Source organism: Aricia agestis, chromosome 13 (assembly GCF_905147365.1).
Source record: "Aricia agestis chromosome 13, ilAriAges1.1, whole genome shotgun sequence".
Lineage (NCBI taxonomy): Eukaryota > Metazoa > Arthropoda > Insecta > Lepidoptera > Lycaenidae > Aricia > Aricia agestis.
In genome coordinates, this window is record NC_056418.1 from 15,166,138 (window position 1) to 15,189,279 (window position 23,142).

The window sequence follows — 23,142 nt, forward strand, 5'->3', positions numbered from 1 at the left end:
AATCGTACGAGAATGTTGCATCCTACTCTAACAAACGTGAAATGACGTTGTTAGAGCAGGACGCGACATTCTCGTCCGATTGTTTGAGTCTCAAAACGGTTTCGTAGTAGGCCTATTGGTTTCAATGAAACTGGCCACCGTCACCGAAATCGGTGTGGGGAGTATTATTATTATTAAAGACTAAACAGGAATGTTTTTGAGATCGAAGTATTTCTATCACAATTTCTACACTACGTAAATAAATGAACAGACATAACTGTACAGTGTATATTAACAACAATCGGCGTACTAACTACTACGTTTCGGCTGCCGGTGTTTTCTTCAGGTTTTTTATGTCAAAACTCTTGAGTGGGTCGCTCTGGCGCGCCTGAAATATACAATGATTGTTATATTTATTATTTATGGTTAATATAAACGTTATTGATAAATAAATGCATTACACAATGCAATCGAATCGAATTCTTATTTATCTCATGTTTAAAACATTGACTTGACCCTTCATTGCTACATTATTTAGTGATCGTGTGCTCCAAAGTCATGTCAACACCATTGTATCCGACATTTATTTTGTATCATCAATATTGGCAAAAACACGTAAAAATATTATGGGTTCTGAAGTTCGAAAAGAATGAACTACATAGTAGAAAAGCCCAATTCCAAGGGTATTTTTCTTTATTCACTTGCCGGTTTCATTACTTCTTTACAGTTTACACATACCTGATACTTATGCCGTTTGGCGCTCTTGAAGCTGGCCGTCTTCTTCTTCTTAGCGGGCGCTTCGCCCCCGTCTCGCTCCGCGCCCTCCTCGCCCTCCGCCTCCGCCTGGCTGCGGAGCGCCGCCGGCAGCAGGTAGTCCGGCACGTGCGCCAGCTGCGCCTGATGCCGGACAGTGTGGAGCGCCTTGTCCCGCTTCAACGCCGCCAGGTCCGAAGGGTTCTCTTCGAAGTAACCCTGATGATGAGGTAGAGATTAGTGGGGTTATGGTGGAGGTGTGTGCCAGGGTAGGGAGTGTGATTCAGAGAGAAGATTAGTCGTTCATCAATGTCTTATGTTTGGATTTGTTCATCATGTGAATATTGGAGTCGAACTTGCAACACTTTTGCACTATACCGAGCAAACGATAAAAAAATCGAGATGAAACCATAATGGCCTTTGGGTTTTTGTGGCCATCGAGGTCAAAACCTTTAGAAAAAATAATAATTCTATTTACACCTTTTTGGTGAACTTTTTCGACGCGTTTTGGTAATGTGGCTACTAAATCTATGCATCAAGTGTAAAGATGTACCTGCAGCCGTTGACAAGCAAGCAAATCTCTGCGGATCTCAGCGAGTCGCGCCTCGCGCACCGCCACGCGCGTCACTGAGCGCCACGCGTCACGAGATCGGTACCGGAAACCCTCCACTTCCGACATGCTGAACGAGTACTTCCTGAAATACGAACAGAACTATCAGAGGAATTGACTTATAGGGAACAAACATAGTTTGGAAGGATTATGACAAGCGACAAATTATACCTGACGACTAACATTGACCTTACATAACCCTGAAGTAACATCTGGTCAAGAGGGAATAATTAATTGATATTGATAAAGTTAATTTTTTTTATGAAATAAGGGGGCAAAAGAACAAACTGGTCACCTGATGGAACGCAACTTCCGTCGCCCATGGACACTCGCAGCATCAGAAGAGCTGCAGGTGTGTTGCCGGCCTTTTAAGAGGGAATAGGGTAACAGGGGAGAGTAGGGAAGGGAATAGGTGAGGGTAGGGAAAGAAATAGGGGAGGAAGGGGGATTGGGCCTCCGGGCGCAAACACAGCGCAAGCGCTGCTTCACGCCGGTTTTCTGTGAGCCCGTGGTATTTCTCCGGTAGAGCCGGCCCATTCGTGCCGAAGCATGGCTCTCCCACGGAAAACTTCAAATAAATATATATAGTCCATTGAAATGTTACATTTGCTTTGCATTTATATATAACTTTAAACACTAAATTGGACCTGTGATTGTTTGACTAGGTACCCAATTTAAAAGAATTGGACCCTTTGTATGAAAACAACAATACTCACTGTAACACAGTCTGTCCATTGAAGCCTTTGGATAAGTGCTGCTCCACTGCATCCATAAGTGGCTTCTCTTTTATTGCCACAAAAGACAACACTGATCCCTAAAAACAATAATAATTATTATGTTGTAGTTAGTCTATGGTTGTAGTGAAAGTTGGGATTAGATTTTATTATTCGAATAAATGATCATTCAATGATCGGTGCTCATGCAAGTAACATAAGGAATATAGCAAGGGGAATGTGAAGTATCCGTGTAATAGTCAAGCATGGCCCCCACACTTTCTTGTAATTATTTAGCTCTCTTTCCTCAAAACTCACAAGCAGAGTATACATAGACTGTCAAATTAACCCTTTCGTGTGGCTAGACTGCCGTATTAACACTTTCTCCAGTCTAAAAGTGCCTACATTTCCTCTGAACTCACCTGATTATTCCCTCTGGCCGTACGTCCCGCTCTGTGCACGTAAGACGTGATATCGAGAGGGAAGTCGAAGTTGATAACGTTTGACACATGGTGGAAGTCAATACCGCGGGATGAGCCTGACTCCTTATCCCTCTTCCGCTTGGATCTTGGCTGAAAACATTTTTAGTTCATATACTTACTTGCACATTCAAGGTTTCAAGAATTTAGCTTCAATATTTAAGGTACCTCCTGTATCGACAACTGGATTATTGAATTTTAGGTGCGCAAAACGAACGAACAATTAAGACATCCTAACATGGAGCACTGAGCATCTGGCATTATATCTAATCATTTGTGGAAACAAGAAGAAAGAATGACAAAGATGACGAAAAGACCTGCAGTTTAGTGTATTAAAATTTTGTGCATGTTTAACTGAATTACATAATAAGTATAGATATTTTTTTGATTATCCTATCTATCATAATAACTCATCAAAGAATTACATAGTGCCAGACACTTAAAACTGCAATAAACAAAGCAATACCTTCTTTTTACTTGGCATTTCTTCTCCACTCAGTAGCCCTCCGTCTGGCCTCTCCAGGGCTTTCTCATCAGAAGCTATAATGATCTGGTACTTGCCCTTATTGAATTGGTTAACTGATAGAACCCTCACAGCGGCAGGCAGTTCTGAGTTGAGTACACAAGAACTGATCTTAAACTGTTCCAAGTATAACTTCAACCTGAAATAGTATGTAGGTTAGTTCCCTAATATTCTTCTTGCTTGGACCAGAAAAAATTATCTCAAAGTTATCAATTAGAAATCATTTAGCAGCATCACAAACAAAACGCTATGATTTGCTAATCAGCTGTACATTAAAATAATCGGCCAAGTGCGAGTTTGGACTCACGCACGAAGGGTTCCGTACCATTATACAGCAAAAATAGTAAAAAATTGTGTTTTTTGTATGGGAGCCTTTATTAATTATTTATTTTATTTAAATTTTATTTTTAATTATTAAAGTATAAATACAGCTGAGTATTTTGTGTACATTTAAAGTGCCTACCCGTTGTCATCATTGATACCAAGCAAAAAATGTTTGAAAAATCATGTTTGTTGTATGGGAGGGGCTCCCATACAACAAACATGATTTTTCAAACCTTAAATATTTAATTTATTTTGTTTTTAGTATTTGTTGTTATAGCGGCAACAGAAATACATAATATGTAAAAATTTCAACTCTCTAGCTAGGACAGACGGACAGAAGGACAGATGGACAGATATCGAAGTCTCAGTAATAGGGTCCCGTTTTTACCCTTTGGGTACAGAACCCTAAAAAACAAATTTAAATACAAAATTTAATATTATTTATTTATCTTGAGTTTAAAATATTTTAAGTACTCACTTATAACACCTATCGACTGTCCTCACGAATATAATACTCTTGCCCCTAATAAGGTTCAATTTGAGAAGGGCATACAAGATGGCCGCCTTATCATCCTCCTCGGCAAACAGATGGTAGTGTTGGAGCTGTGATGACGGAGCCAGCTCTGGTTCCTCGAGCTTCAATGTGACAGGGTTGCGGAGGACTATTTTCTTCAAGCTCAACACATCATCTGAGAGAGTGGCTGATGCGAGCACTGCTTGGTATATTTTTGGCAAATGACTAAAAAATGAGAAGTTTTTTTTATCAAGTTGCAGGTAAAAATTGCAATTATAGCTAATCAGAAAACTTTCTTTATCTACAAATATTTGTCAGCACTATCAAAAATATTCTTCAGTCAGCCGGAATGGGCAGGCTCGACCGGAGAAATACCACGTTCCCACAGAAAACCGGGATGAAACAGCTCTTGCGCTGTGTTTCGTCGAGTGAGTTTACCGGAGGCTCAATCCCCTACCCTTTTCCCTTCCCTACCCTCCCCTATTCCCTCCCCTATTCCCTCCCCTTCCCATCCCTACCCTCCCCTATTACCCCATTTTCTCTTAAAAGGCTGGCAACGCACCTGCAGCTCTTCTGATGTTGCGAGTGTTCATTGGCGACAGAAGTTGCTTACCATCAGGTGACCAGTTTGCTCATTTGCCCCCTTATTTCATTAAAAAAAAAACTATTTTATAAACATGTCTCAGCCAAGAAGCTGCTTGCGCATTATGTAATGCCCATAATAATTGTAAAATTCTGAAGAACACATACCCAAGTAACTCTTTAATTTCATCTTCATAACCAAAGGAAAACACCAAGTCTGCTTCATCCACCACGAGTACTGCAAGGTCATCTTTTAGCCTCATATTATTGGCCTTCAGATGAGCTAATGCTCTTGACGGAGTTGCCACTACAATGTCTGGCTTGTCTGCTAAAAGGGACTTCTGTATGGTCATGTCACCATTGGACGAAATGTCTATACATCTCACTTCTCTGGCACATTTTATTGTTAGATCCTTTAGAACTGATGCAATCTGAAATCAGTGGAGAATTATGGTAAATACTTTATAGCTTTACACCATTGTATGATACAGATCTTGCAATCTACAAACGTGAGGTGCCCTTGGTTTTGTGAGTGACCATATCTATACACGCATACATGGCTTGCTCGCTACTGACTGCTCCGACAGGTACGCACACTAACGAAAATGTCTATTTACAATTACCACTACAAATAAAGGCTATGCGCGCTCGTAGATTGCAAGAACTATAGTAATGAGATATTTATTGGCATCTTGTTAACATCTTCATACTATTAACAGTTACCAGAATCTTTAAGAGAGCTACAGAGCAACTCTCACAAAAATTCCTAAGATTAGTATGTATGTACTATAGCAATATAGCATGTTATCATATTGTGATTAAAAATAGCCAAAAATTTATAGTTACCTGTCCACAAAGTTCTTTGCTGGGTGATAGTATGAGAGCCCGTATACACTGGTGTGCACTTGTATTCTTGAGGTTTAGTATCTTCTGTATCACGGGTATGGTAAACGCCGCCGTCTTTCCCGACCCTGTTCTCGCCCGCATCAGCACATCTTTGCCTTCCAACAGCAACGGGATCGCCGTCTCCTGAATTAGAGTCGGGTGTGGCCATCCTAGCTGGGAGATCGCCTGAAAAATGCTACAAATTGAATACAAATTACAAAGATGATGAACAATTTGACGTTTCGCACGTGGGTTATATTTTTCGCTCATACAGTTATTTACGCTTACGTGCGGGTTATTCATCATTCTTAGTTGTATTTTAACATTAGAACTTGAACATTACTTACTTTTAAAATACGATCATCTAACTCCATTTCATGAAACATAACCTTTTTGTCGTCAGTCATTTTTGTTGCCTACTTATGGTTACCGATCACGTAAATGTTGTACAATTGTTTGTATTGTTCTTCACACTGTTATAACTTGAATATAAATTGTGCTTTTAACTTAATTTTAACTAAAAAAATTAATTTACGAAACCACTAAAAACATGTTTTTATTTTTGTTTGACAGTGGCAAAATGAACATGTGTGATGTGTCCTAGCCGTTCTTCTTCTTCGTCATCGTATAATAAGAAAACTTTAGAATTTTTTTTAACTATAAAATGAAGCTCTATATACTTGTAAATTGAGGGGATTAAAATCATAAACCTATAATGCTACGTATATATTATAAGTCTATGATTAAAATGGTCATATTGTATTCAAATCTTCACAAAAAAAACATTTATTAGAAAAATAAGATGCCGTTCAGCCCTGATTCCTTATCAAATGGCAATCCTTGAAAGTTGGAGGCTGGAGCTCGACCGCACGCGCGGCGTTGCGTGGAAGCTATACGTATAATAGTAGATATGAAATCTGTTATCTAGTATTTTGTGTTTTATATACAACATGATATTGTATCAATGAGGGATTTTCCTATATATTTTTAATTTGATTGTCAAAAAGTTTCCATTTTAGTAACTAGATGGCGTATGGGTAGACAACTATCGATAATACCAGGGAATACCATCAATAATTGCTACAAAACTGGGCGAAAGAATGTAAAACTTGATACATTTCAACTTGAAAAAGACGCAATAATATTCCAATGAATAGGATAATAAAGTTATTATAACGATGTTTTAGCTAAAATTCACGGAAGAAATAGCCCTATTTACCGATATTCACACCAAATGTCACAGGAATTATACATTTTGGTTTTGACAACATCTTACCTGCACTTGTGCAAGATAACGGATATTTAATGGCTAATATTTTACCAATAACGAATATCAAAAACCCAAAAACCACAATTTGGGAAAAAATAATAAAAACCATACCAACAATAAAAAGTAGAAGAAGTTTGAAAGTGACATGCCCGCCAAAACTCTTTCAGTTGTCAAGTTTCAGTTTGACAAGTTTTTATTATGTCAGCGTGTTCCTAAACTATTACCAGTGTACTGGCCTAATCACTTAGGCCAATGATCGCTTAGGTTTAAGATATTTTGATTTATGTCACACTTGACAGTACACTGATATTTTTTGGAAACACAACCATATTTCATTTATTTATTTATTTATAGCAGGCTACATAGGCCCATACATTAAATACCTTAATGACTAACATACGTATAAATTATATACACTTAATAACTACACTTTATCACGAGTTATCGGCGACGTGACGTGCGCTTCATTCCGGAGTCTTCCCCGGAACCTTCGGTAGACCACATCAGTCGGCCAGAATTCCCCCGCTTCAAAGGTCGACAGAAGATGCGTCGGTACTCTCACCACAAAGGAACTGAAGTTGACCTTGTGGCGAGACTGCAGACGTTCGACCCTCAAGTGTAGGGATGTCTTCTTACTGATGTAGTTGACGACGTCCTCGACCTCCATGGACCAGTGCAGGCGAGATATGTACAGGGGCGTCGCGGGGACCTCGCTCTGCAGACGCAGCTCAGGTACATAGGGCGCGGTGCCGCGATGGTTGCGGGCGGCGGGCTTCTTCTTCCTCCTCTCCACCAGTATGAAGCCCTCCTCATCGCACCCCCTGCTCTCGTCCTTGCCAGGTCGAGAAAACTTGGCCTTGCGGCTCTTCGTAGCCTTGCGGCTATTCGTAGACTTACTGCTGTCCGTGGACTTACGGCTCCCCGAAGCCTTACGGCTCTCATTCTCCCCATTTTTGTTCGCCCGCGGGGGAGGTGCGGGGCGACCAGCAACAGTCGCGTAGTTTTGCTGAGTCGCCTGTGGACTCAGCGTCGGCGCAACCGGGAGGGGAACGCGGGCGGGGGCGGCAGCGGCGGTGTTCGTTGACCCGTCCGATAAATATGCTGACGGGCTAAACGTGATCGCCTATGCGCCTCGGCGTCGGGTTACATATGCAGCGTCAGGTGACCCACATAATGAATTATTACTTTTCAATTGTGATAATTCACTACGTAGGTCACTGATGATAGATTCCGGCGCCTGCAATCTACCCCGAACTCCGGCTCAGTAGGCTGACGACGTCGACGTGGTCCAGCGTGACGGGCGGCAGCTTATGCAGCTGTTTAGCCACAAAAGCCGGTACCTCATCCGGATCCGTCTGCTTCAGCAGGGAGATAATGTCCTGCACGCTCCTTTCGGTTCCGTCTCTTCGTCGCGACGGCATGTTCGCGCTCTGGCCGAGCGTCTCATACAGCAGCTGCCTCCCTTGGCAAATCTCCTCGCTGGTGAAGGAAGACTTGCAGATCTGCATGATGCTGATCTCATCCATGGTGTCGATGGCGTGCTGGATAAACGCCAGCAACTCTTTGGCCACGAGCGCCATGGTCACGTGCAGCGGCAATGTGCCGCGCGATTCGCGAAATATTAATTAATTAATATTTGCAGCGTGTGTAACGTGAAGCACGACCGTTCGCTAGCTGGACACATTACACGCTGATGAGTGATGCCAACCTGCAGATAATTTCAGATCGGTGAGGAACCAATAAAAAATCTAGAAGTGTCTATCCTTACGCCATCTAGTTAAGATTGTTAAAATTAAAATTAAAAAATATAAATGAAAATCCCTCATTATCAAAGCATATATAATGGGGATTGACCATTTTTTTTTAATTTTGTTCATTACAAAAACATTTCGAGGAATAAGGCCAGTGATCGTCTTTCTGTATATAAAAGAAAAAAATACCTATTAGTTACTTATATTTTTGAACAAATATGTTTAACCTTAGTTTGACCTTCAATGACGTTAAATTAGCAATAAATTCGACCAACATTACGTTTCGAACTTTTGGTAAGCTTCTCGTATCAGCTTTCACATAATGAGAACTTGCATTTAACGAACCAGCCATTATAAATAAGATTGAAAGGAAATTTAAAACACTACAGAGGTCAATTGGCCGCCGGTGATGACGTCAGAGGGAAACCTTAAAAATTTATTAAGAAAAAACTAGCCAATGAATTTCAAAATTATTTCATTTATATTCTTAAAATACCCTATTTTAAGGAAAAAATATATAAAAAGTACATGTGATTTTTTTTGGACAATGCCCATTTATTATTTTATACTATTTTTTTTTAAATCTTTGGTTGTCTATGATTTTAATAGACAAGCAAGAAACCATAGAGTTTTTACTATCTGTGAATGGTGTGGATTGTGTCAACTCAAAAACACGGAAACTTTTTATTTTTTCTGGTAACACAAAGGAATGGCCGAGCTATTTCTGCAATGCACTATTATTTTACGTTGCTGCGAATTAAATTGAGTAACTGGTGTTTATGTATTCGCTACCATAATTTCGATTTCATCAATTTTATTCATCATTCACGCTCAATGGAGCGTTGCTGACGTTAGCCATGACGATTAACCGCGGATGCGTTACGGACCGTAGTTCATTGCCTTATGTAAAACTGGAAATGGTGTTTCTTCCGTGAGTGACCGAAATATACAGTGACTTATGTGTACAGTGAAACAGTGGATGTGAGTTGTGAAATCGCGAAAATGTCCAACACGACGGCTCAAGTGTTGATGAAAAAGGGGAAGAGGGGTGCTGCGGCGTACATACACGCGGACTGCGCTGGAGGCTCGCCGCAGCACCTGGGTCCCCTGCTGGACGTCCTGCTGAACCCCAGCAAGGCGATAGACGAGTGGGAGACCATTGACTGGTGTCGGTGGCTCCTGGCGGGCGGCAGAACCCCCGACGAATTCGCGGCTATCGGTAAGCTAGAGCACTATAACTGTACTTCATAATTGTATGTCATACTTTTCTAGGTTATGAGAAATAATGCAGTTATGATATTCTATATCTCTCGTTAATATCAGTTTTAGGTGGAAATATATTTGGAGTTAGGTTAGGAACATAAAATGGTGACAACTCAGTGTAAATAATATTAAATATTTGAGCAGTCATAAAAAGTAATAAACTTAAGTTGAGTTTTATTCGGCAACCTGAATATGACAAAAGTTATTCAATTTTCATGCAGAAATAAAAGTTATATCCAGAGAGTATACATAATTTAAGTATTTTCTCAAACAAGTAAAATAAAATAAAATAAAACAAGTTATTGGCCAAATAAAGTCTAAAAATATATTTTGGTTGGAAGTAATAGTGCCTGGAATACTTTGGGCTGGGTAATGCAAATGTTCCCAAATAAATAACATTGACTTGTTGCCTACCGACACCATCACCATCACCATAACAGGGCATGTCAATTCATCACCAAACTTTTTGTACATACAAAATATCATTATGAAATAAACTTAAATATATAAGTATTAACAAACTATAGTCTATTTCTATACTTTGATTGAATTTTCAATATGAAAGACTAGTGCTATCCAATCTGAATGTCACAATCATACTCTACTGTTTTTTATACTACAAAATTAGTTGGTTTGAACTTCCACAACATGTGTGATATTTAACATAGGTACTTATAATCATTGTAGGGCAATGATATTCTACTTATACAGATCTGTTACGTTCGTACTATTTTCCGGCTTAAATCTCTTCCGAACAACATTGACAAATTTGACAGATAAGTGAAACAAAACATACGAAATGCCATTTACATAAAAGAGACAGACTAAATAAAAGACGGCCCAATTGGGTAGTGTATTTGCAGCTTCACAACGCGCGCGGTAGTAACATCGGCTTTGAGTTTTTTATTATTAAATCATTGTTGTAGGGTTTAAAAAGTTTTACTTGCAATTAAGGTAACATGGTAAAATTAAGGATTGATTAAGAACTCTCTGCAGTATACTATTTATTCTTTATAAGGTTCAGTACCCAGTTTTAAAAATATAAAAATGGAGACAACATTCTACTAACACTTTCATGCATGGAAGAAACCTTCAAATTGAGAGCCAATCTCTAAACTTCTAGACTGCAGGATGTGGCCTAATGTGAGAGTTGCCATCACCAGTTAAGCTCAAAAAACCCCCAGACATTCAACCAAAATATTGTCATTTCCTTGGATACCTATAAGAAAGTACCCCTTTGAAGAAGATCATTTTCACCCAGATACTTTACAAAAACCTTGCCAGGTGGTCCCCGGACGTCCTTCAAACTAGCACAAATCTAGGCAAATCTGGACAGATGGCAGCCCTACCTGATATTGACAGAGCTGATAATGTTTGTAAACATTAGCATTCACCTCTGTCCATTTATGCACTGTCAATGTCACACCAGATGTAAGGCGACCTTGTCGCTTGGTGAATCATATAAGGACTTTATAGATTGAGGCAAGACATCAAAATGTCGTAAAAATTAAAAATTTTAACATCCTGATTTAAATATAATTTAGTTTTAAAAGATTTATGGTTTAAAACTAACAGCTACTTAAACTAGGAGGTTCTCAAGAGAGTCTGTCTGTTAATAATCAATATTTTGGATTTTAACAGTTTACAAAATAATTTACAAAATGTTTTATATAATGCAGTGTCATTTCTAAATGATTAACTTATCTTCTTCAGTTCTCAGTGCATTGTTTATCACAAAACTAAATAATACATGTTAAAGAATATATATTATAATGATGTTACATCTTGATATGTACAGATAAGTATTCGTGACGTTTATTTTTATGTTGACAAATATTTTGAGAAGCTTCTGAATCAGTAATTATATGTTTAAAAATATATTTGGTGCATTACAAAAAACCCAAGCTGACCATTCTTTTTAATTCTTTATTTAACAGTTTGTTGTACATTTTTTTCAAATGAAAATATACACATAATAACCACAGGGCAGGTACCGCTTATCTTTAACACAGATTTCTTTCAGCAGTCCTCCATAGAGACATACTAAGTAGGTTATCTAGGACCCCAGCTTAGGCCAGGGCCAAAGGGCCTTGAGTAAAAAAGAGTTAGTAGACATTCTGAAAATATTTGTTCAAATTTAAGTACTCAGAAACTTTAACAGGTTCCTGCCAACCTGTTAAAGTTAAAACAAAATGTTAATCTAATATAATTTAACTCTCCTTCTCTTGTTGATAAAAGAAAACAGATGTTACTTGTAATACAACCAGCAAAAAACAATATTAATAATTGTTGTAATTACCTTGACACAGTATTAGGACATTAGGTACTTGAACCTCTTAACTCAATTTGTCACAATGCAATGCCATCAGTACCAACAATTATTTATTGTTGTAAAAAGTTGACACTGATTATTATAATCTGTAACCTTCCTTTTAGTCCATTGAAATGTTACAATTTTAGGACCATTTATTAGAGGACGCAATTTTATTTTTGGAATGTGTTAGGGCCTGAAATGCTTTACAAAATAGTAGGCATACTGTAGAGCATTTCAGGCTTGCTTTTCTGCAGCCACACATGCTTCCACAGTTTCCTTTGCATCTGCAGAAAATTAATTTCATGAGATATCCCCCAATCCCCCTCGGATTGGGGGATCTTTTTCTCAAAAGATCATCAACAAGGTTGGTCTGAAATATTTTTTTGTAAAATGTACTAAACAAAGTTGAAGAGTGATAATAAACCTTTTTGAAAATTTTCTCCCTTTTTTGTTTATAACTTCTTAATTTTTTAATTTAGGGTAAAAAGTTATTATATAAACATATTTGTAGCAAAGTAATTTGCAACAAATTATGTTCTTACAAATTTTTTGTAAGACATACGTCTTTTAGTTTCCGAGATATCACATTTAAAATAGTGTTGTCACCCCTTTTTTCAAGATGGCGGCCTCACAAACTTGAGGTTAAGCTTCTATTGACCCCTCCCCCCCCCCCCCCCCCCCCTAAAATATTCCCAAAATAAAATTGCGTCCTCTAATAAATGTAACATTTCAATGGACTATTTATATTTATTTGAAGTTTTCCGTGGGAGAGCCATGCTTCGGCAGGAATGGGCCGGCTTGACCGGAGAAATACCATGGGCTCACCGAAAACCGGCGTAAAACAGCGCTTGCTCTGTGTTTCGCCGAGTGGGTGAGTTTACCGGAGGCCCAATCCCCTACCCTATTCCCTTCCCAACATCAGAAGAGCTGCAGATGCGTTACCGGCTTTTTAAGTAATTGTCATTGAAAATTATGAGATTTCGAATTTGAAGTGTATTTTTATGGTGATATATTCAAGATTTTTTTACAGAATTACCATGCCAATTTTCAATATTCTGTTCGGTTATTTTGTGACTTTGTTCCTTTTTGAGTCTACATCAATTTTGGTGTAAGAGAATTCCACATAATTTCTTTAGACTGGAAGCTTATAAATCAGTCTTTTCCCAGAATCCGCGAACTGGCCTCGACTTAATTTCTGTCGGTCGCGTTCGCTTGCTGCGAAAAACGGAATACCTTTAGCAATATCACATGCAGATGTGGACGTCAATGGGCTCTAGTCACGTAATTTAGATCGTTGCCCGATCGGAATACGATTGGATCTAGATCAAGATAGAAACGATTAAAATGTGTGTTTGTAGGCTACCAACTTTGTCACTTGGGCTTCGAGAAAACGAGTTGAGGCCTACTACGAAACTGGGCCCGTACCACGAAACCGCTTTGAGACTCAAACAATCGTACGAGAATGCCGCGTCCTACTGTAACAAACGTGAAATGACGTTGTTAGAGTAGGACGCGGCATTCTCATCCGATGATTTCTCAAAACGGTTTCGTGGTAGTTTCGTAGTAGTTTTGAGACTTAAACAATCTAATGAGAATGGCGCGTCCAGCCTGCCTAGCATACGGCAACGAGATATCTCACTCTACATGTTTTCTCGATGTTTGATGGTTTGTCTCTTCATCTCTATTGACCCTAGCATGACAAATATTTTTTCTCGCGTAGATCTATCATAGAAATAACACATTTTATAGGGTTTTGTCGAGATAATGTCGAGATTTTGACATTATGAGACGAGTATTTTCTATTATCTCGAGAGTGAGATATCTCGTTGGCGTATGCTAGGCTGGCTGCTCTAACAACGTAATTTCTCGTTTGTAGTCTGACGCGGCATTCTCGTATGATTGTTTAAGTCTCAAAACGGTTTCATGGTACAGCCCCAGGTGACGAAAATTTATTAAAATATTACTAGATGACGCCCTCAACTCATTGCACAAAATTAGTTTTAAATAGCGCGGAAACCGTACATTTTCTGGGATAAAAAGTATCTAATGTCTTTTCCTGAGTCTCAAATTATCTCTAAGCCCAGCAAAATCGGTTCAGCGGTTTGAGAGTTGGTAAAGAGGTAACAGACACAGAAACATTTTCGCATTCATAAATCATAATATGAATATTATAAAGTATGGATGTCAGAAGCTCCAGATTTTTATGCTCCTGGATATGCATAGATTGTTCATTGGAGTCGCCACATTTCTACTTGTTATCTTATTTTCCTGCCTGACTGTACAGAGTCTAAGTAGTAAGCATCTTTTTTTGCTGAATCCTCACATGTGAATGGCTTCTGTTGTGTCTTAGCTGTAATCTACTTAATATCTTTATAGATAATGTTACATAATAATCTAAATTTTCGTTTCTTTGGACGTAAATATTTATTATTTATCAGATTTTATAGTCATATAAATTCAGTGCAGTCCTTGCGATTTAGCCGAAACTTTTTCGTTTTTGCTTTGTTATAGAATCGCCGATCAAAATGTATGGAATTGACATAAGACGAGTCGAACGTCAACGTCATATTAACGAATGCTTATGTCAATTCCATACATTTTCATCGGCGATTCTATAACGAAGCGAAAACGAAAAGATTTTGGCTCACCCCCCTTGTCTGTTAAGACACAATTCCCACAATATAATACGATCTAATGTATCATACAAGGACACAACATTGTTACATAACTAATGTCTATGTGTAGAACAGAGTGGATATTATCATTATAGTCATCAAGGAGTCCGTGTTTTGTGTAGTTTTATGGGCCTATAGCGCTTATTTAATACCCTATACCACGTTATTGAAATACAGTTCAAGTCAATGCTACTGTAATTCATAAAGACCAAAGTTTTATGGCGCTTTTGTTTTCCTCCGTTTTACAACTGTGAATAAATAAACAAGCTATACGCATCGCTCCCGAGTCCCGTGTAAACTCGTTTGGCGAGTCATATCTTCTCCCGACTCCCGCACCTGACCTCCAGTGACGTCAGCGGCCAACCCGGCCGAATTGAGAGGCGGCGAGGTTTCATCGGAGTGCGTTGACTCGGCCGCCTCCCCGCCTGCGAGGCGCTGCCGGCCGTCGACCCCAACAGCTGATCTAACCACGTGCGAAGTGCGAACCCTCCCCAGTTGAAGGAACTAGTTGCCTTTTTGCGTCTATGAGTAATTGACTCGGAGTCTATCATTTCGTTTTTAGAGTTCCGTACCCTAAGAGTAAAACCGAGACCCTATTATTAGGACTTCGATGTCTGTCCGTCTGTCTGTCTTTAGGCTGTATCTAAAGAACGGTAATAGCTAGAGAGTTTAAATTTGCTCATTTCTGTTGCCGCTATAACAATACTAAAAACAGAATAAATGAATATTTAATCCTTCGATCGTGGATTCTTGGAAATCTATTGTTATTCTATTGTGTCTCGCTCACCGGTAAGCTTTTGGGGCTTGATAGGTTAAAGGGGCTCCCATACAATACAACAAGACGTAATTTTTTGCTCGGTATCAATAGTGGCAACAGGGAAGGACTTGAAATGTTCACAAAACACTCATTTGTATTTATATATAATGCTTTAATTATTAATTAATAATAAAAATAAAATAAATAATGAAGGGGAGCCCTCATACAAAAACACGATTTTTGCTCTATTATTATATACTAGTACGGTACCCTTCGTGCGCGAGTCGAATCACACTTGGCCGTTTTTGTAGTATCGACTCGCTGAAGCAGCAATCTTTTTAGCTTAGTATTTACGCTGGGATTAGCTGAAGGGCGGGGTCCGATGCTAGGTTAATTGTACAATAAATAGTAAGCCCAATTAAGTTTTATGTGATGATTTTATTTTAGTTCTCAGCGAGGTTATTTATGGGCGTTGCGCACGCGCCATACCGCCATTGTAATAAATAATACCGCGCCATTCAAAATATATATTTATAATTAAATTATATTTTAGAATAAATATTCTTTGGTATTCTAGCGTTAGTAGCTTGCGAGGGCTTGACAAAAAACAAAATTTAACCCATCAATCCCCAAGCGGCAGCCGGCTGCCACATAGCAATTGAAAATATATTGTGTCTGCGATACCCACGATGGAGATGTTAAAATTCAAATTGATTGGCCGCTGCAACAGCAAAAGCATTGTTGATTAGTTAATATTTTGACGTTAGCCAACCAAGGGCTCTAGTAAAATATATGTAGATGAACTCCAGTCAAACAACCACACTGTCAAAATGTCCAACTTCAGAAACAGCTGAACGTATAAATCTTACGCGTTGTTAATTTTAGCTGGCTCGTCAATGCCTTCTTAACGTGACTAGACTAGCTTTCAATCTGTTGAACTCAAAAGGATTTTAGCATTTTACCTCATACATGTGGATTCTGCCGTAACAATTATCGAACATCCACAATACACTCCATATAAGGTAATACGGAGTCGCCAAATCGGGAGTCGGGATTATGTAAGCGGACGGTGTCTGCAAAACACGGCGCTCCCGGTGTGGCCATGAAATGGGATCGCAGCGACGACGGCATAAAATAATCGTACTGTGTTTACTGGAGCTGATGACTTGATCAATCACACGTTAAAGACAAATTGGCCTAAATGCTCGTCGGTTTCTGTTAAATCCATTCTCGTGAGTGTACATTTTGATACAGGCAAAAGTCAGGAACTTCGATTGGCTAATGTTTTTATCGCCATAAAAATAGGATGTCGTTTGCGCGAACCGATTTCTGCAGATTACAATTTACATAATATTAAGCTCTATGAATTGGTAAAGGATTCTGTGTTTCATTAATTCCGTGTCCATAATGAAAAGGAATAACAAAAGCTGCTGAAATCACATTACATACTACAAAATTGAGCCGCAGCACACTCCTGCGCTAGCATATTGAGATTGAGCTTCGCTGATTCGATTCTCGATTCCGTCAGGGCTAAGGCCGCTGTGTCCACTCGCGAGTCGCAACAAGAATTGGGAACCTTGTTGCACGTCTACTGTCGCGGTCGCAGTCGTCGCGGTCGCGAGTTTATGGCCATGCCGTAATTGGTCAGGCGAGCCGTTGCAGGGAACATTATCATTAGAACATAATATAATTACAATGAAGGTGTTTTTGTGCACCCACTGCCGTGTGTCGCGTTGAGGAGCAATATTTACGTTATTACCTTATCTACTATCTTCCGTGCGGACGAGGATGGAATTTTATCACTGGGATAATTTTTATGTCTGTCCGTTTGTCTTTTATGTTGGCGTTATAGTAATGGCGATGAACTCTTTATTTACTAGATTTTCTTGAAAACGAATTTATGGAGATGGTATGATAATATAGCTTTTATCATAAGCATGCAAATTTCTCGACTAGAGTAAGGGTTACTTTTTTGTGAATCCTTGGGATTACTTGGATTCTTTTTTCTTACACACTGACTGACTGTGGAGATGTTTTAGCTCTGATATGATCTTATACCCAAAGGCTGTCATAATGATAAATGCGAAAGTGTGTTCCAGATCTGTTTGTTAACCGCTGAACCGATTTTCATGAGGTACGGACTATGGTTATACTCCGGAATAGTATGGTATACCTGGTATGCTATGGTATGGTAGGTATGGTTATACCTGGAAAAGGACATGGGATAGTTTATCTCGGAAAATGTACGGTCCAGGAGTATGTTTACAAAGTTGCTGGATCCATTTAATATGATGTACGTTCAAATATTGTGTGTTTAAATATACACCTTGTAGTATGTATAAACTCTGGAATAAACAGCCCTGAACCCATTACAGTCTAGCCCCTGTCTTCTACTGTGAGTTGTGACAGTAGCGTGACATTTCCTCTTGTTGCGCAGATCTGCACCTGTCTTTACGGCCCGTATAGAGATGTTTTACCCTGGATGAGCCTTATGAACCTTATGCCCCTTAACTTAAGGACTTCATGAGAGGTAATATAAAATTGAACGGCGTGTGCAACTCGTTTCAGTAACGACTAACGAGTGAAATTGGATAGCGAGTGTCAATTCCGCGGTGGTAGGTGGCCCGTAGGGCTGTCACTTAGCTGTTTTATCATAGTACACTGTTCTTATTTTGTTTCTTAGGGTGGGTTGCACCAACTTAATTTAACTATAACTTTAACCTTAACTATAACTACGCCTCTGGTGCAACCCAGGGTGGGTTCTTATGCAAACTGCCAGATTTCCTTTGGCATTTTGTCATATCGTTTATTCAACTGTAAAAACAAACCTTTGCTACGCGCAAGATGTGGCTGTAGTAGTTTTCTAGCAAACATAAAATAGGACTGCCTAACCAATGTAGCAGGGTCGCCTAGTCTGTTTTTCAGGGTTGCCTATGCCCTATTCAGTATCCCAGGGCTGCCCAGTTAATATCTCCAGATTGCATGACCAAAATGATATCATGGTTGCCTGGTCAGCAAAAGCATGCTGGATAGCTTTGAAGAGCTGCCTAGCCAGTGTATGCAGGGTTGCCTAGCCTTGTCAGGGCCGGATTTATATGTTTTATGAATACAGGCCACTTTAATTTCGCCGCCCCTGTGTACGTACTCTGTCGCCATCCTAGGACGCTGCCGCCCCTCCCAGGATGCCATAGGACGCTGCCGCCCGACATAGGTCATGGCCTATACTGCCTATACATAAATCCAGAGCTGAGCCTTATACCAGTGCTGGGTAACCTATTCCCCTTTGTGTCAGCCCTGCGCGGTTCAACAACCACTAGCGCGGTCGCGGCGCACGCGACCTATAATTACCGATGGCACATTGTTGGCGCCCGCGTGCGCCCGCGCATCAACTTCGCTTTTAATCGCGCGCACGATCACTATATTTTATAATATTATGTATATTTCGTTGGTCTAGCTGTGATAGGTCCCCACGGAAAATGGGAAATACATGTCCCGTAAATCGACGTCAAGCCGTAAACCCGGGATCCCGTGATAAGGCCTAGTTGTAATAGTTTTGAATGGAAGGTGTCACTTCACTCCATTTCTGCCAACGTGAAAGCCGAATTGTCAAAGTAACATTTTAGACCCTGTTGTGAAACCCCTGTCTCATACTTTATTTCACAACAAGGATTGGGTTTTCCTGCAAGACTCGGCGCAATCCCATAAGCCATAAGGCAAAATCCTCTCAAGCTTGGTTAAGGCTGAATGTGTCGACCGTCGGCACTTCCAGCGCCCGTCGCGGCGAACGAATGGCCCTCTTCCATTCCCAACCTCAACCCGCTAGATATTTTTTTATGGACTGAGCTCTAGCTCAGTAGGCCCTGAGCTCTAGCTCAGGGCCTACTGAAAGTCCTATCCAAACTTGGAGTCACTGAAGCAAGCTATTGTCCGAGAAAAGAAGCAAATTCCACTAGCTCGATGGACCCAGCTTTCTGTTCGAAAGAATAACGTACATATCTTATATATCTTTAAACGAGCAATTCTTGTATTTATATAATTGGAATCTCGGAATCGGCTCCAACGATTTTCATGAAATTTAGTTGTATATAGGGGGTCAATCGATCTAGCTAGGAATCATTTTAATGTCATTTTATTCGTGTTTTATCGAATACCGAGCAAAGCTCGGTCAAATAGCTAGTTATAATAACTTGCGAACAGTTACTATCCATAGTCAATTATCCATACTAATTACTAATATTATAAATGCGAAAGTGTGCCTGTCTATCTGTTACCACTTCACGCCCCGAACCGCTGAACTGATTTTGCTGGGTATAAAAATATTTGGAATCCCAGGACAAAAGTTACTTTTTATCCCAGAAAAAATGTACGGCTTCCGCGCGATATACTAATTTTGGCGCAACGCGAACGGCGTTGCAGGCGTCATCTAGTCTTGTATAACTTGCGATCAGTTATAACAAAATACATCAACAACCGGTTAGGAGTCCTCAATTTTAGCAATAGCGAACACCACGTCGTAAAACATAACAGAACATGCCATTAAAATATGATATCCGCTGACTGGCGTGTGTCAATGACTAGTCCTATAAACTGATACGAAATTCAGTCATTTCAACCACATCAATAGGTATCTAAAAGTTGTTATCGTGTTGCCTGCAATTTCAGTGCCCGGGACCATCTATGTCCTTTCCCGGGATTCTTTTCCATACCATTTTATTTCTAGATTTAAATAGAATGGGTCTAAACTTTAAATATAGCTGAACCATTCGCATGTATAATTTCTAAATTATTGTAATTAGGATTTTAACTATGTTGAACCGCAAATCTGGCGTCACAGATTGTTTTCTTTCCTCGATCAGAAAGCTGAATTTATCAATATGCTCAGTTATTTTTGGACGCCTCTTTTTAGGAATGTTTATTTATAACAGATCTAAAGAAGTAACAGACAGTCTTTCGTATTCATAAGATTCAGACACATGGGCGTACCGAGGGGGGGGGGGGGAGGGGGAGCAGCCGCCTCCCCTCGATCATGTTGACGTCCCTATTAAGTATATTTGCCCCCCCCCCCCTGACACCAGAACCTGGGTAATTTGCCCCCAACAAATTACCCAGGTTCTGGTGTCTGGTCCCCAAGGGTAGCACCTGTTTCCTGAAGATGGTCGCTCTGGTATATTGAAAGTTGAAACAAAAAAATCATGAAAATTGATATTTATTAAACTGACCGAAAATATATTTTGTTCGTTGTGCAAACAACAGTGCGTGCGCAGAGTAGGTAACGTTTATAATTCAAACTTGCCAGGAAAATTGACGTTTATTTTATCTTCCAAAGGAGGGGGGGGGGGGGCAGCAGCCCACCCTGCCCCCGACCTGGGTGCGCCCATGAAATAGAGGCATTGTAATGTTTGTGAAGTGTTTGACCGCCGGCCGCGACTCGGTCGAAAATGATGACTTGCATCCGACGGCTAAGCATCCGTCATCCGCGTGTGATTCACGCGTGATTCGAGAATGGATGGTCATCGTGAGACGCCCACTGTACATCGTGGGCATCGACATTGCAAATATTTTGATTAATTAATGCCCGGTTCCTTTGGGTTTTTGGTAGGTTTATCTGTTTAACAGTGTTGTTGATGGGTTAAAAGTTAAAACATAAGTCAACTAGACCCAAAGTTAAGCTTAGTCCAAGTCTTTTCTAGCCAACCTAGCTAATACTTCTAATAGTGCTATTTTCTTTGGGAGGTTGGCGATCGATATGGCTATGACTATTTTGGAAACAGTTGGAAGAACTATATTTAGTGTTTTCCAAACCACTGAAGATTCTGAAGTTTTGATACCAGTCTGCGAACAGTTATTTACTACTCCTGTGACCTGTCAGTTTAATTTGCATGATTTAGGACCTGTTTCACCACTTTTTGATAAAGTGCCGAATAGACTATTCACAGCTTTTTTCACAGATTCTCCATACTTCTTGTCAAGGTAAGTGGTGAATAGCCTATTCGGCACTTATCAGGAAGTGGTAAAACAGGCCCTAATAATTAAAGGAATGTGTACTTTCTATAGATAATGAGGGTTTGTAAGTGTGTGACATATGACATCTGATAGTGGCAAGTGGTAGTAAAATTTTCAGTATTGAAGTACAAGTATTGAAAAAACTTTCATTGATCCTCCCATTTTTCTTTTCCTTTGTGTACAAGTAAAGTATAAGTTGATATCTCTTAAGAATAGCACAAATTGATCCTCCGTCTCTCTATTCCAGTGCGCAGCTACGACAAGCACGACAAATGCGGGCTGGTGTGGATACCGCGCGTGGTCGCGTACCGCTGCCGCACTTGCGGGATATCGCCCTGCATGAGCATATGCCGGGAGTGCTTCCACCGCGGCGACCACTCCACACACGACTTCAACATGTTCCTGTCGCAGGCGGGAGGCGCTTGCGACTGCGGGGACAACTCCGTGATGAAGGAGGATGGGTGAGTGATACTCTTGTCTGACTTATGTCTTCGCCAGGACAGAGGTTCTTTAACTACTAAGTTTCCGTTTCCTATGGTCCGTATTCCGTCTCCAATTCTAAGAAAAGGGGTTTCCTTCCATAGAAGTCACTCTCCACATAAAACTGATGACAAACACGACTGATAATAGATCAGATCGAGTTTTTGCTCATGCACCATAATATTATATGCTTATTTGACGCATAGGTCGTCTTTCTTGTCAGTCGTCAGGCGAGGAACTTGCAATCTACATGTTCTTTAATATAAATAATAAGGGCCTGTTTCACCACTTTCTGATAAAGTGCCTAATAGGCTATTCACAACTTTTTTGACATATTTTACATACCGGATCTGTCAAGTTAATTGGTGGGTAGCCTTATCACTTATCAGGAAGTGGTGAAACAGGCCCTTAATAAATAAATTTTCCCATCTTTGTTTACTATCTGTCTGGCTTCTGTCAGTCTTACCAAGGCTTATGACATTGCGAAGATCACATCACCCTACAATCGCTGGGCAGCTCGTGTGGCGAATTCGATTAATTATCCATTTACGCGTCGCCCACCGGTGCCGCGGTGTGACGTCATCCGCCTACGCCGAACACCGACTTGGCCGCGCTCCGAGCGTATACGTCAGGAAGCGCTGCGAAAGTGGAGACACAAGGTCATAGGGATGATGATGATGGCTATAAGCTATGTTTAAAACCGATTGTTAATGAAGGAGGAGATTCTATGTTCAGCTGTATATAATTTTAATTTTCAATTTCTTCTGGCATTAGGGGGTTTGTGATGACAGTATAGATTTTGAACATCCCACTTGGCCGCACTCCGAGCGTATACGCCAGGAAGCGTCGCGAAAGTACACAAGGCCATGTGGATGATGATGATGGCTATTTATTTACTGACTTCCAAAAAATGAGGATGCTGTATATATTTTTTTATTTTAACTTTCCATTTCTTGTGGTGATTAGTGGTTTGTAATGGCGGTATACATACCCTTTTACCACAACGCTTACCCATCCAGGCATAAGTTCAGTTTTTAAATCCACCACATTTCCGGTCGTCGCTGATGAAGAGTCTTCGTATGTGGTCTCTCTTCAAGCCCATATATTTCCTATAATCACCATCTAAGTGAAAAATAACTTCCTATAAACTAAATATGTACCCATGTCCTGTCCACAACCTTCTATTTATCAAATTATCACACAAGTCACAACTTTGTAGCGTGGGACACCTTGATAACTCGTTCGCATTGCCACCATATTCGTGTTA

General features: G+C 40.0%; 2 protein-coding genes across 3 annotated transcripts in view; one reads left to right on the forward strand and one right to left on the reverse strand.

Annotated features, from left to right (window-relative positions):
* Nucleotides 1-253: 253 nt before the first annotated feature.
* Nucleotides 254-5,948, reverse strand: LOC121733220 (probable ATP-dependent RNA helicase DDX56). 2 transcript variants are annotated; one of them, XM_042123406.1, is made up of 10 exons: nt 5,710-5,948; nt 5,324-5,548; nt 4,646-4,908; nt 3,860-4,120; nt 3,001-3,196; nt 2,478-2,627; nt 2,059-2,156; nt 1,286-1,427; nt 718-951; nt 254-367 (listed from the first exon to the last, which is right to left on the reverse strand). In XM_042123406.1, exons 1-10 carry the CDS (start codon nt 5,767-5,769, stop codon nt 296-298), a joined length of 1,701 nt encoding a protein of 566 aa, XP_041979340.1. In that variant the 5' UTR covers nt 5,770-5,948; the 3' UTR covers nt 254-295. The 2 variants fall into 2 exon arrangements, with proteins under 2 accessions (XP_041979340.1, XP_041979341.1); XM_042123407.1 differs by having other exon boundaries at nt 5,324-5,558; nt 5,710-5,790.
* A 3,093-nt stretch (nt 5,949-9,041) lies between these two features.
* The window catches only part of LOC121733354 (E3 ubiquitin-protein ligase Ubr3), a 63,762-nt gene continuing 49,661 nt past the window's right edge, over nt 9,042-23,142 (forward strand). Inside the window, exons 1-2 of the mRNA XM_042123569.1 lie at nt 9,042-9,602; nt 21,643-21,856. Coding sequence (XP_041979503.1) covers nt 9,386-9,602; nt 21,643-21,856 — 431 coding nt within the window. The 5' untranslated portion in view covers nt 9,042-9,385. The remainder of the gene's footprint in view (nt 9,603-21,642; nt 21,857-23,142) is intronic.

Bases quoted from the DNA above. Each gene is read 5' to 3' on its own strand.
- LOC121733220 (XM_042123406.1), bottom strand. From the start codon at position 5,769: ATGACTGACGACAAAAAGGTTATGTTTCATGAAATGGAGTTAGATGAT. The intron at 3,197-3,859 runs GTGAGTACTTAA...ATACTATTTCAG, and splicing joins ACAGTCGATAGGTGTTATAA to GTTGAAGTTATACTTGGAAC. The intron at 1,428-2,058 runs GTGAGTATTGTT...TTCGTATTTCAG, and splicing joins AATGGACAGACTGTGTTACA to GAAGTACTCGTTCAGCATGT.